This window comes from Pantherophis guttatus, chromosome 1 (assembly GCF_059756535.1).
Source record: "Pantherophis guttatus breed Tessera chromosome 1, ASM5975653v1, whole genome shotgun sequence".
In the NCBI taxonomy this organism is placed as follows: Eukaryota; Metazoa; Chordata; class Lepidosauria; order Squamata; family Colubridae; genus Pantherophis; species Pantherophis guttatus.
Genome location: NC_142063.1, coordinates 344,721,215 through 344,733,737, shown reverse-complemented (window position 1 = coordinate 344,733,737; position 12,523 = coordinate 344,721,215). Strand labels below are relative to the sequence as shown.

The following is a 12,523-nucleotide window of genomic DNA, read 5'->3' as shown; positions in this document are numbered from 1 at the left end:
CTCAGCCACCGTATCATGACTCCGCGTGGACAAGACTGACCTTTTGCCTCCCAATCCCTCCCTTTCCGATCCCCAACTCTCTGCTTCTCATTGGCTGTCTTCCAAGTCATTCTTCAGACTTCTCTTCCTCGTCATTTCTCAGGAATGTGCCCCCTCCCCTGATTTCCACGACAACCAAGCTTCAAAGGGATTTTGCAGGCAAAAGTTTCAGAGTTTATCTTTCGCTCTCCTCTGCTCTCTCTATGTCAGCGTTGCAACGCTGACACTTACCTTACTTGTAAGCACCTTCGATGTTTTCTTCAGGTAAGTCCTCAGTTTATAACCGTTTTTTAAGCAACCAGTTATAAACATCTTGAATATTATCTTCAGGTAGCCCTCGACTTATAACCATTTGTTTAGCGGCTAGTTATAACTACCTTCAGTGCTTATATGGTCCTTGATTTATATCCATTCGTTTAGCGACCGTTCGAAGTTAAAACGGTGCTGAAAAAAGCGACCACCGGTCCTCGCATTTAAGACCCTCATAGCATCTCCATGGTCGTGTGATCATTACACACCCATTAAGACTGCATGTTAATATTGCATGTCTTAACAGCAGCAAGAATTGTATTTGCACAGCACTGGAAAAATGAGGAAATACCTGCAGAAGAGAGTATAATACTAGAATGTGCAGAAATGGATAGGTTGACATTAAGGATAAAGAAGATACAGAATACTTTTTAACATGGGATTTGTTTAATCAATGGTTAGACAATAGAGGTAGAAATTAGAAATTGAAAATTATGATTATGTACCCTGTTTCCCCAAAAATAAGACATCCCCTGATAATAAGCCCAATCAGGCTTTTGAGTGCATGCGCTAAAATAAGCCTCCCCCCCCAAAAAAATAAGCCCTCCCCAAAAATATTTAAACACAGAGCTGGAAATCAGGTAAGACAACAAGAGGAGCCCCATCTTGGTCCACGCACCCCAGAATAATAAGACCTCCCCGAAAATAAGGCCAAGCGTTTATTTCGGGGCTCAAAAAAACATAAGACAGGGTCTTATTTTTGGGGAAACACGGTATAAGTAAATGCATCGAGATAATACATTGTTTACTAAGCACTTATGTATATAAAAGAAAAATGGATAAATACTATTATGTGTAAATAAATTGACCCAGAAAAAAGTATAAACTAAAAAAAAAAGAAATGAGAGACTGCAAAAAATCTCATATGTAGGAGAAAATCCATTAGGAACTGCAAATACAATATCAAAGCCAAAACGTAGGAGAGAAAGAAAATAAAATTCCTTTAGAACTATTCAATAGTGTTTAATGCTGGTTTTATTGGGTCGCCCCCCCCCCACAATCAAGCACACGCAAAGAACAAAATTCTTTAGTATTTCATTAAAATGCACTGAGTTGCTCAAAAACAGTAGGCACTAACTTTTAGCCAGACCCTAACTCTTTATGAAATTACAGAATAAGTGTAGCTAGTTTTATATAAATGATTAGCCCAGGAGGGAACTAATAAAATAAAAAGCAAGATACAGGTAAGCCTCGACTTACGACCACAATGGACCCCAGAATTTATGTTGCTAAGTGAGAAAACTGTTAAGTGAGTTTTGCCTCATTTTACAACCTTTCTGGCCACAGTTATTAAGTGAATCTGGCTTCCCCCTTCGGCTTTGCCTGTCAGAAGGTTGCAAAAGGGGATCCCATGGCCCTGGGAACTCTGCAAACTGTCATAAATATGAACCAGTTGTCAAACATCTGAATTGTGATCATGTGACCATGGGGGAATGCTGTAACGGTCGTAAGTATGAAAAACGGTCATAACTCCCCTTTTTAGTAACTTCGAATGGTCACTAAATGAGCTGTTGTAAGTCGAGGACTACCTGTAGTGGCATTCTTTTCCTTGGGACTCTGTAAAGGTAAAGGTTCCCCTCGCACATACGCGCTAGTCGTTCCCAACTCTAGGGGGCGGTGCTCATCTCCGTTTCAAAGCCGAAGAGCCAGCGCTGTCCGAAGAAGACGTCTCCGTGGTCATGTGGCCGGCATGACTCAACGCCAAAGGCGCACGGAACCCTGTTCCCTTCCCACCAAAGGTGGCCCCTATTTTTCTACTTGCATTTTTTAACGTGCTTTCGAACTGCTAGGTTGGCAGAAGCTGGGAGAAGTCACGGGAGCTCACCCCGTTACGCGGCGCTACGGATTCGAACCGCTGAGCTGCCGACCTTTCGATTGACAAGCTCAGCGTCTTAGCCACTGAGCCACTGCGTCCCGTTTGAGACTCTGTACTGGGTTTTATAATCTCTCTCTCTCTTTTATTTTCCTTAGCCACAAAAGCCCAAAATTCCAAATAATCCGTTCCATGGAATTGTTTCTAAGTGCTTTGAACCCCATCTGTATGTCTACATTGAATCTCAGGACAGGTGAGTGACAAGCAGGTGGGGGGACGGACAGACACAGAGAGCGGGATCGGAAAGCATGGCTCACTTGCAAAAGAAAAAAATAAACCTAGACCTAGAGTTCAAGAAGTAGTGATAAAATACTTCAGGTAGTCCTCTACTTACAACAGTTCATTTAGGGACCGTTCAAAGTTACAGCAGCACTGAAAGAAAGTGACTCATGACCATTTTCACACTTAACGACCATTGCAGCATCCATCCCCCTGGTCATGTGATCAAAATTCAGACCCTCGGCAACTGGCTCATAGTTATGACCGTTGCAGTGTCCCAGGGTCATATGATCGCCTTTTGCGACCTTCCCGACGAGCCGGATTCACTTTACAACTGTGTTACTAAACGAACAACTGCACTGGTTCGCTTAACAACGGTGGCAAGATAGGTCGTAAAATGGGGCAAAGCTCACTTTAACAAATGTCTCGCTTAGCGACAGACTTCCCTCCAGAAGGTTTGGGCGTTCCACCACTGGAGTTTTTAAGAATAGATTGGACAACCGTTTGTCTGAAATGGTACAGGGTTTCCTGCTTGAGTATGGGGTTGGACTAAATGATCTCTAAGGCCCCTTCCAACTCTGTTGTTGTTACTGATTACCTATAACTGAACTATAACATATAATTAAGAGTTAAGGATGCAATTGACATAATATTACATATCATCTATCTGTGTCTTATATATGAATCATCTATCGATCATCTATTAAATTTATAAGCTGCCCATGTCACTGTCAAGTCACTTTGGGTAGCGTACAACATTATAGAAGCACAATATAAAACAATCAGAACATTAAAAACATTGGGCAGTCAAACATTAAAAGTTAACAAAAATAACAAGGATAAAAAGAGACTAATAGGTAAATGGGATAGGGGTGGGGTTTTTTTCCTAAACATATATTGCGTCAGTTCCGATGGATGCCCTCATTAAATCATGAGCCTCCAGCTGTGCTTCAAAAGAAATCCAGTCATCCATTAGGAGCTTCATGTCCACACGTTCCAAGTGCAGCCAGCTCTGACCCCATGTAATTTACGACCCAATCTTGATCCTATTTCCCTCCCTCCCCCCAGGGTGTGTCATCAGTCACATTCGCCAACGGAGCAATTTTGCTGGTTGTAGAGATCACTCCCCTCCGGCTGCTGTGGGTAACCCTGGGAGACAGCCTTGAGAGAGATATGTCTGGAATGTGCTGCTTCGCTGTTTTCCCATCCCCCTTGCCTATGGCGACTCGAGAGCAGGCCAGGGATGCTTTGCGAATTGACATATTGTATATTTCTTAAACAAATTGTGTTTCTGCTTTCGTGGGTCATCAGAAACCTCGGAGAGCTCATTGACCGCTTTGTGGGGGACTTCAAAGCCCAGGGACCCCCCAAGCCGAACATGGATGAGGGCGGGGCCGTTCTGCCCAGCTGTGCCGACCTCTTTGTCTATTACAAGAAGTGCATGGTCCAATGCTCGCAGCTCAGCACCGGGGAGCCCATGATCGCCTTAACTACCATATTCCAGAAATATCTGCGGGAATACGCCTTGAAGATCCTCTCCGGAAATTTACCCAAGTGAGTTTTGAATTGAATTGAATTGAATACAAGTAGTCCTTGACTTACAACAGTTCATTTAGTGACTTTTCGAAGTTACAACAGCACTGAAAAGGGTGACTTAAGACCTATTTTTTATACTTACGACTGTTGTAGCCTCACCATCCCCATCTAATTTACATTCAGATGCTTGACTGGTTCATATTTATGACGGACACAGTGTCCCGGGGAGGTGGGGGGTCAGGTGATCCCCTTTTGCGACCCTCTAACAAGCAAAGTCAATGGAGAAGCCAGATTCATTTAACAGCCGCATTCTTAACTGAACAACTGCAGTGATTCACTTAACAACCATGGCAAGAAAGGTCGTAAAATGGGGCAAAATTCATTTCCAAAATTTCTCACTTAGCAACAGAAATGTTGGGCTCAATTGTGGTTGTAAGTCGAGGACTACCTGTACTTTATTTGGCCAAGTGTAATTAGACACACAAGGAATTTGTGCTCGGTGCAGAAGCTCTCAGCGTACACGTAAAGCGACACAATAAAATAATAATAATACCAATAAAAGGGGGAATAAAGAAGATAACAAGTAGGATAAATAATATCACTTCAGCCACACTACCTGGGTAACTACACATAGCCATTAGACAGCACTGTGAGAAGTAGGTGTTCAACAGAGTGTTAAGCGAATATGACCGTCGTAAGATTGTAATTCGAGGACGATGTTTTTGATGTTGTGACTCCCATCCAGAGTGATCGGGAGTTGTGTGGCTGTCAAGCTTCCAAGTAATACATCCATTGCAAGCAAGACTCCGAGGCAATTGAATTCCTCAAAGGTTACTTTTATTGGAAGTATCATATTGGCACATATCTGGTGAAAAACCGACTCTGAAAACTCCCGTGGTTTTCACTATATTCAAAGTAAAAAAGATTTTCCACTTTCTCAAAACAATCAGTCGCATGGTCCAATCACCGTGCTGTCCGTCAACCGGGTGGCACCACTCCGCCTTCTTTCGACCAGGTGTGAGAATGTCCTTGGTTCTCAAGAGAAAATATTTTGTTTTGGCTACAAAAATCCTTCTATCTCAAATCCCCCCTCCCTATCCCTCAGTGTGGCAGTACTGAAGCGGACCAAAATGGCTTCGGTCAGGTCAGCTTCAGGGTTGACAGCGGCAAGGAAGTTGGATAAATCATTATTCTCGTTTGCGACCGCAACAGGACCACGAACACCAGCGGCGGCGGCCTGACTATTACCAGCTTACTAAAAGAGAAGGACGGTTCGGAGGTGGCCAAATTCACCTTAGAGGAGCTTTGCCTGATCTGTAGCATTCTGAGCACGGCCGAATATTGTTTGGCGACCACCCAGCAGGTAAGGGGACCTCAGCCGTCCTCCGAGACAGATCCCTGGGGCTTTGCGACATGCAAATTGGCGGGAAAACGGGGATACCATACCACCTTTGAGGCTGGTATCACAGCTTTGTATAAGAGCTTTGGTGGCGCAGTGGTTAAGAGTGCAGTACTGCAGGCTACTTCTGCTGACTGCCGGCTGCCTGCAATTTGGCAGTTCAAATCCCACCAGGCTCAAGGTTGACTCAGCCTTCCATCCTTCCGAGGTGGGTAAAATGAGGACCTAAATTGTTGGGGGCAATAGGCTGATTCTGTAAACTGCTTAGAGAAGGCTGTAAAGCACTGTGAAGCAGTATATACCATATTTTTCGGTGTATAAGATGCGTTTCCCCCTCCCGCCCCGCCCCCCCACTAAAGTGGGTGGAAATGTCTGTGCGTCTTATACAGTGAATGTTGCCGAAGCCCGCCCACCCGCCGGCCCACAACTTTTGGCCTCTGCCTCCCAGCAATTTACCTCCTTGCAGCAAACAGCAAATGATCTGCTCAACTTCAGCACAGCCTGATTTAGCACAAGCAGCTGATTGTCAGTTGGATCGGCCTCCCGGAATCAGCTGTTCCAGGTTGCAGGGATTGCTGCTGCCGTCGCTGCCCATCGCTGCTGCCGCCTCCGCGCACCCCATTTTCGGCCTCTGCGCGTCCTGTTTTTGGCCCGTTCCAAGCAGCGGGGATAGGCAGCAGCAGCGATGGGGGTGATGGGCGGTGGCAATCCCCACAGCCTGGAACAGCTGATAGGCAGAATTCTGGGAGGCCGATCCAACTGCCAATCAGCTGCTTGTTCTAAATCAGGCTGTGCTGAAGCTGACCAGGCTGTTTGCTGTTTGCTGCAAGAAGGCAAATTGCTGGGAGGCAGAGGCAGATTTTTTTCCCCTTGTTTTCCTCCCCAAAAACTAGGTGCATCTTATACTTCGGAGCGCCTTATACTCTGAAAAATATGGTAAGTCTCAGTGCTATTGCTATTGTTATCCAGTCTTGTTCCAGGCCTCCAAAAAGAGTGCTGAAATACCATCTCATCTGCAAAAGGAAACCATTGAGTTTCAAGCACTTTTTTTTAAAATTGCTTTTAGATAATTGTTTGTTTGTTTGTTTGTTTTATTAAATTTGTATACCACCCTACTCCCGAAAGACTCAGGTCGGTGAACAGGCACAAGATAAAATACAGAAATACAAAAGTTAAGAACAATTTAAAACCAAATTAAATAATATTGGCCCACGACAATTAAAATCCCAATAAATTTAAAACAAATTAAAATTTAAAATTTAAAAGAAAGGGGAGAAAAAAATTAGGCCAGGCCGGCTTGCTGGAATAAGAGGGTCTTAAGAGCACGGCGGAAGGTGCGCAGATCCGGGATCCTCCGTATCTCCGGGGGGAGCTCGTTCCAGATAGTGGGTGCCCCCACAGAGAAGGCCCTCCCCCTGGGGGCTGCCAGTTGACACTGCTTGGCTGATGGCACCCGGAAGAGACCCTCTCTATGAGAGCGTACCGGCTGGTGGGAGGCTATTGGTGGTAGTAGGCGGTCCCGTAAATAACCAGGTCCTAAGCCATGGAGCGCTTTAAAGGTGGTCACCAAAACCTTGAAGCGCACCTGGAAGACCACCGGGAGCCAGTGCAGCTCGCGCAGGAGGGGTGTTACACGGGAGCGCCATGTTGCTCCCATAATAACAGAAAACGGAAAGAAACAAAAGAGAAAAATAACTGGAATGGAAATACATACGTTCCTGAAAGAAAAAAATGCATAACGTGCTTAAAAAGTGAAAAAATTATATCATTGATAATTAATAGTTAAAATTCTATATATAATATAGTAAAAATAATATGAATATTCAAGTATATGTAAATTAGACAAGGAGACAGTGTTGGGGAAATTAACAAGGCTACCGCTAAACAGAATATTTTATCATTGATTCCTAATGTTTTACAACATTTCCAACACTGTTTTAAAGTTTTTACTCATTTTTGTACATTTTAACATACATTACTAACATTTGGCAGGTTTTTATCTTGTTACAGCTAGTGGTCAAAGAAATAAATAAATTGATGGATTGATACATATTAATTTTTAATACACATATCGTAACATTGTTTTTATAATTTATATAAGTTTCTAGCCCTCGTGGCTCGTGAGAAACCTGACCTTCAGTCAGGATGCTTAACAGCCAAAGGAGGACAGTTTTTTTTTTTTTAATTTGATTTATATGCCGCCCTTCTCCGGAGACTCAAGGCGGCTTACAATGCGTTAAGCAATAGCCTTCATTCTTTTGTATATTTTATACAAAGTCAGCTTATTGCCCCCACAAACTGGGTCCTCATTTCACCTACCTTAGAAAGGATGGAAGGCTGAGTCAACCTTGAGCCTTGGAGAGATTCGAACCAGCAGAAATTGCAGGCAGCTGTGTCAATAACAGGGTGCTTTAAACCACTGTACTATCAAGGCTCTTAATATCTTACTATCAAGTTGCAAATTTGGGGGAAGGAATTTTAATACGAATTGAGGATCAGGAGGGGGTGGTTATTCCAAGTTTTTTATTTGTCTTTTTGACATAGTTTTATAGTAGTAATCTGCAAGGACACCCATACAGGTAGTCCTCGACATACGACCACAATTGAGCCCACCATTTCTGTTGTTAAGTGAGGTATCTGTTAAGCGCGTTTTGCCTCATTTTATGACCTGTCTTGCCACCGTTGGGAGGTGAATCGCTGCAGTTGATAAGTTAGTAACCAAGTGGTTAAATGAATCAGTGGGTCTCCCATTGACTTTGCTTGTCAGAAGGTCGCAAAAGGGGTTCACGGTCGCAAAACTGTCATAAGTACATGCCAGTTGCCAAGCGTCTGAATTTTGATCACATGACCATGGGGAAGCTACAACGGTCGTGACTGTGAAAAACGATCCTAAGTCACTTTTTCCAGCGCCGTTGTAACTTTGAACGGTCACTAAACGAACGGTTGTTAAGTCGAGGACTGTATTTGCCTTTCTGCTATTTTCTGGCTAGCGATACAGGTAGTCCTCAAGTTATGGCCATTCGTTTTAACAGCCGTTCAAAATTCCAACAGTGCTGAAAAAAATGACTTATGACCAATCCTCACACTTATTGTAGTGTCTCTGCTGTCACATGATCGTGAATCAGGTGATTGGCAGCCAGTAGTGGTTGCAGCATCCCAGGGTCATGTGATCGCTTCTTTTGACCTCGCCAGCTGGCTTCCGACAAGCCAAAGTCAACGGGGGAAGCCAGATTCACTTAATGACCTTGTGGGTGACCCAACTAGGTAACATCGTCAGTGCTAGAAGAGAGGGGGGTTTGTTGAGAGGAGGAGGACTGTGAAATCCTTGTGGCTCTCTGAGCTTGCCTGTTTTCTTGTAGACATTTTATAACCCAACTATGTAACATCATCAGTGTTTAGGGCCTGGGGTTCTGGAATAATTCCTTCTCTGTTCCTCCAGCTTGAAGAAAAGCTCAAGGAGAAAGTGGACGACAGCTTGGTTGAAAGAATCACCCTGATGGGAGAGATGGATACCTTCAGCACGTAAGTCCCCAGCGGCAGGACAATTAATTTATTTCTTTGCTTTCTATCCCTTACGGTTGTTTATAAAAACCTCAAGGTGCCGAACACACTTTAATACTCCTTCCTCCTCCTGTTTTCCCCAACAACAATCTTGTGAGGTGGGTTGAGCTGAGAGAAAGTGACTGGCCCGAAGTCAGCCAGCTGGCTTTCGTGCCTAAAGCTGTACTAGAACTCACCGTCTCCTGGTGACTGGCTCAAAGTCACCCAGCTGGCTTTCATGCCTCAAGCTGAACTAGAACTCACAGTCTCCTGGTGATCGGGCCAAAGTCTCCTAGCTGGCTTTCATGCCTAAAGCTGAACTAGAACTCACCGTCTCCTGGTGACTGGCTCAAAGTCACCCAGCTGGCTTTCATGCCTAAAGCTGAACTAGAACTCACCGTCTCCTGGTGACTGGCTCAAATTCTCCCAACTGGCTTTCATGCCTGAGATGGTATTAGAACTCACAGTCTCCTGGTGATTGGCCCAAAGTCTCCCAATTGACTTTCATGCCTGAGGTGGTACTAGAACTCACTATCTCCTGGTGATCGGGCCAAAGTCTCCTAGCTGGCTTTCATGCCTAAAGCTGAACTAGAACTCACAGTCACCCACAAGGGAGGAAGAAGAGAAAGAGGAGAAGGACTGTAGGCCCTAGGTGCTCTCCGAGCTTCTTTGTTTTCTTATAGACATTTCATGACCCAAGTAGGTAACATCATCAGTGTTAGACGGGTGCAGGATTTCCTCTCTGTTCATATACTTCTGCGGTGGCTTGTCCTGTCATTGTTTGTGGGTGCGTGTTTTCCTCTTTGATAATTTCTTTTTTTTTTTAATTTTAAAAAACAAACTTTATTGAATTTAAAAATATTAACAAGAAAAAAAAGAGAAAATATACAGATTTTCTCACTCATAAAATTTACATTTTCAATCCACAGTTACACTAACATACTAAGTACATGTGATTATATAAACACATATATACAAATATACAAACAGTGACTTATTTACCTATTCTATCTATCTGACGGTGCTTTTTTTTTTTTTTATTATTATTATTATTATTATTATTATTATTATTATTATTATTATTACTTGCATTTCCCCTAATTCTTATCTTTACCCTTTTTTCCTTTGGTTTGTTTATTTATTTATTTAATTAAATTTGTATACCGCCCTACTCCCGAAGTGGTATCCACTTATACCATCTATTCCATACTATAAAATATTTTGAGTCTTCCTTGTCTTTTAATTTCAGAGTTTATTTATTTATTTATTTATTAAATTTATATACCGCCCTATTCCTAAGGGACTCAGGGCGGTGAACAGCGAACGATAAAAATACATGTAATACAAACGTTAATAAAAAACCAATTAAAATATACTAAACTCGTCCTAGATAATTCAAGACATCCCAGTTTAAAATAAAATCAAAAAAGCAATATAAAGGGAAAGTTAGGCCAGGCCGGCCTGCTGAAACAGGAATGTTTTGAGGGCACGGCGGAAAGTGCGCAGATTCAGAATCTTCTGTATCTCTGGGGGGAGCTCGTTCCAAATGGTGGGTGCCCCCACAGAGAAGGCTCTCCCCTTGGGGGCCGCCAGTCGACACTGTTTGGCTGACGGCACCCTGAGAAGCCCCTCTCTATGGGAGCGTACTGGGCGGTGAGAGGCTATTGGTGGCAGAAGGCGGTTTCGTAAGTACCCCGGTCCTAAGCCATGGAGCGCTCTAAAGGTTAATTTATCCATTTCTGCGCATGTGTAGATTTTTTGAATTACTTCCTGATCTGTTGGCATACATAATTCCTTGATTAGGTTGTTGTCTTTGATTGTTTGTCTGAATTTGTGGTACCTTAACGAAGGTATCGTTTACCAGGTCATTGTTGCTCTGGAACTAAAACTTAAAATCGATGCCTTTTTCTTCGTTTCTTGCAGAGTGATTTCCAGCAGCATCCAGCTTCTGGTACAGGATTTGGACGGCGCTTGTGATCCAGCCCTCACCGCCATGAGCAAAGTAAAATCTTTAAGGAATTTCAGAAGGATTTTTATGGTCTTTATAGCCAGCCCCATCCATGCTCCGTGCAGAAATTTAACCAATTCTGCACAGTGGTGAAATCTAAAATTTGTTACTACCGGTTCTGTGGGCGTGGCTTGGTGGGGGGTGGGTAATGTGACAGGGTAGGCATGGCCAACTTTTTTTTTTTTTTTTACTTTTAAAACCATTTTTTCTTCGGCGAAAAGGTTGTAAAAAAAGCTTTCAAAGGGCTCTGACGATCCCAGCTGAGTTGCCTGATCAGCAGAGGCTTTTTTTCTTTTAAATGCCTCTGCCGATCAGGCAACTCAGCTGGGATCGTCAGAGGCATTTAAAAGAAAAAAAGCCTCTGACGATCAGGCAACTCAGCTGGGATCATCAGAGGCATTTAAAAGAAAAAAAAGCTTCTGACGATCAGGCAACTCAGCTGGGATCATCAGAGGCATTTAAAAGAAAAAAAGCCTCTGCCGATCAAGCAACTCAGCTGGGATCGTCAGAGGCATTTAAAAGAAAAAAAGCCTCTGATGATCAGGCAACTCAGCTGGGATCATCAGAGGCATTTAAAAGAAAAAAAGCCTACGCCGATCAAGCAACTCAGCTGGGATCGTCAGAGGCATTTAAAAGAAAAAAAGCCTCTGAGGATCAAGCAACTCAGCTGGGATCGTCAGAGGCATTTAAAAGAAAAAAAACCCCTTTTTTTTCTTTTAAAAGCCTTTGACGATCCCAGCTGAGCCGCGCGATCATCAGAGGCTTTTTTTTTTTTTTTTTACTTTTAAAAGCATTTTTTCCACGGAAGAGGTTGTAGAAAAAATGCTTTTAAAAGTAAAAAAAAAAAGCCTCTGATGATTGTGTGGCTCAGCTGGGCATGGGATTTTTGCTACCGAAACCACCTGCCTCCATCGCTACCGGATCGGGCGATCCGGTCCAAACCGGGAGCATTTAACCCTGATTCTTCACCTCCTTGGCTTAGAGAATGTATTTATTATTTTGGAAGTACTTTCTTCTCCCTTATCTTCTAGGGACTATTTTTATGTTTAAAAAGGGCCCCGTCTTATTGAGGGTGGGGGAGAAATGCTCAATTCCTTTCTTGTTTCAAACCCTTCCCTTTTCGGCTCCTGGGAGGCTGTCGCAGTTGCTGAGAAAACCTGAAACTTGAGAATTGGGGTTTGGAGCTGCGGGAGGCTTTTTTTTTTTTTTTTTTTTAGATGATTGTCACGTTCAAACCCACAAAAGGCAATTTAAAAAGGGTGTAACATTTGCTAGATTGAAACTCACCCCCAAGGGAATTTTATCTGCCTGAAAGTTTTTTTTAAAAAAAATTGTGTTGTGGGTGGTGCGAACACGGGTTTGTCTGCCAAAAGGAAGGGAGAGAAATACGGAAGGTTTTGAGTGAATTTAGCCTGGGTTTGTAAAGCTTAAGTTTTCTCTTTTTTTTAAACTATTGTATTCAAGTTGAAACAAAAATAGAGAAATACGAATAGGAGCAAAAATAGAGAAAGTTAAAGAAGAAAGTTAAAAAAAGAAGGAAAAAACTGCAGAAAGAGGAAAAATCGGTAAATGAGATGGGCAGCACATAAATCTAATAAAA

General features: G+C 43.0%; 1 protein-coding gene across 2 annotated transcripts in view; it reads left to right on the top strand.

The window, feature by feature from the left end:
- The window catches only part of VPS53 (VPS53 subunit of GARP complex), a 72,760-nt gene that overhangs the window by 37,219 nt on the left and 23,018 nt on the right, over window positions 1–12,523 (top strand). For both annotated transcript variants that reach the window (XM_087883458.1, XM_087883459.1), the window contains exons 13-17: window positions 2,320–2,414; window positions 3,752–3,994; window positions 5,189–5,339; window positions 8,815–8,897; window positions 10,839–10,917. In XM_087883458.1, coding sequence (XP_087739584.1) covers window positions 2,320–2,414; window positions 3,752–3,994; window positions 5,189–5,339; window positions 8,815–8,897; window positions 10,839–10,917 — 651 coding nt within the window. The remainder of the gene's footprint in view (window positions 1–2,319; window positions 2,415–3,751; window positions 3,995–5,188; window positions 5,340–8,814; window positions 8,898–10,838; window positions 10,918–12,523) is intronic.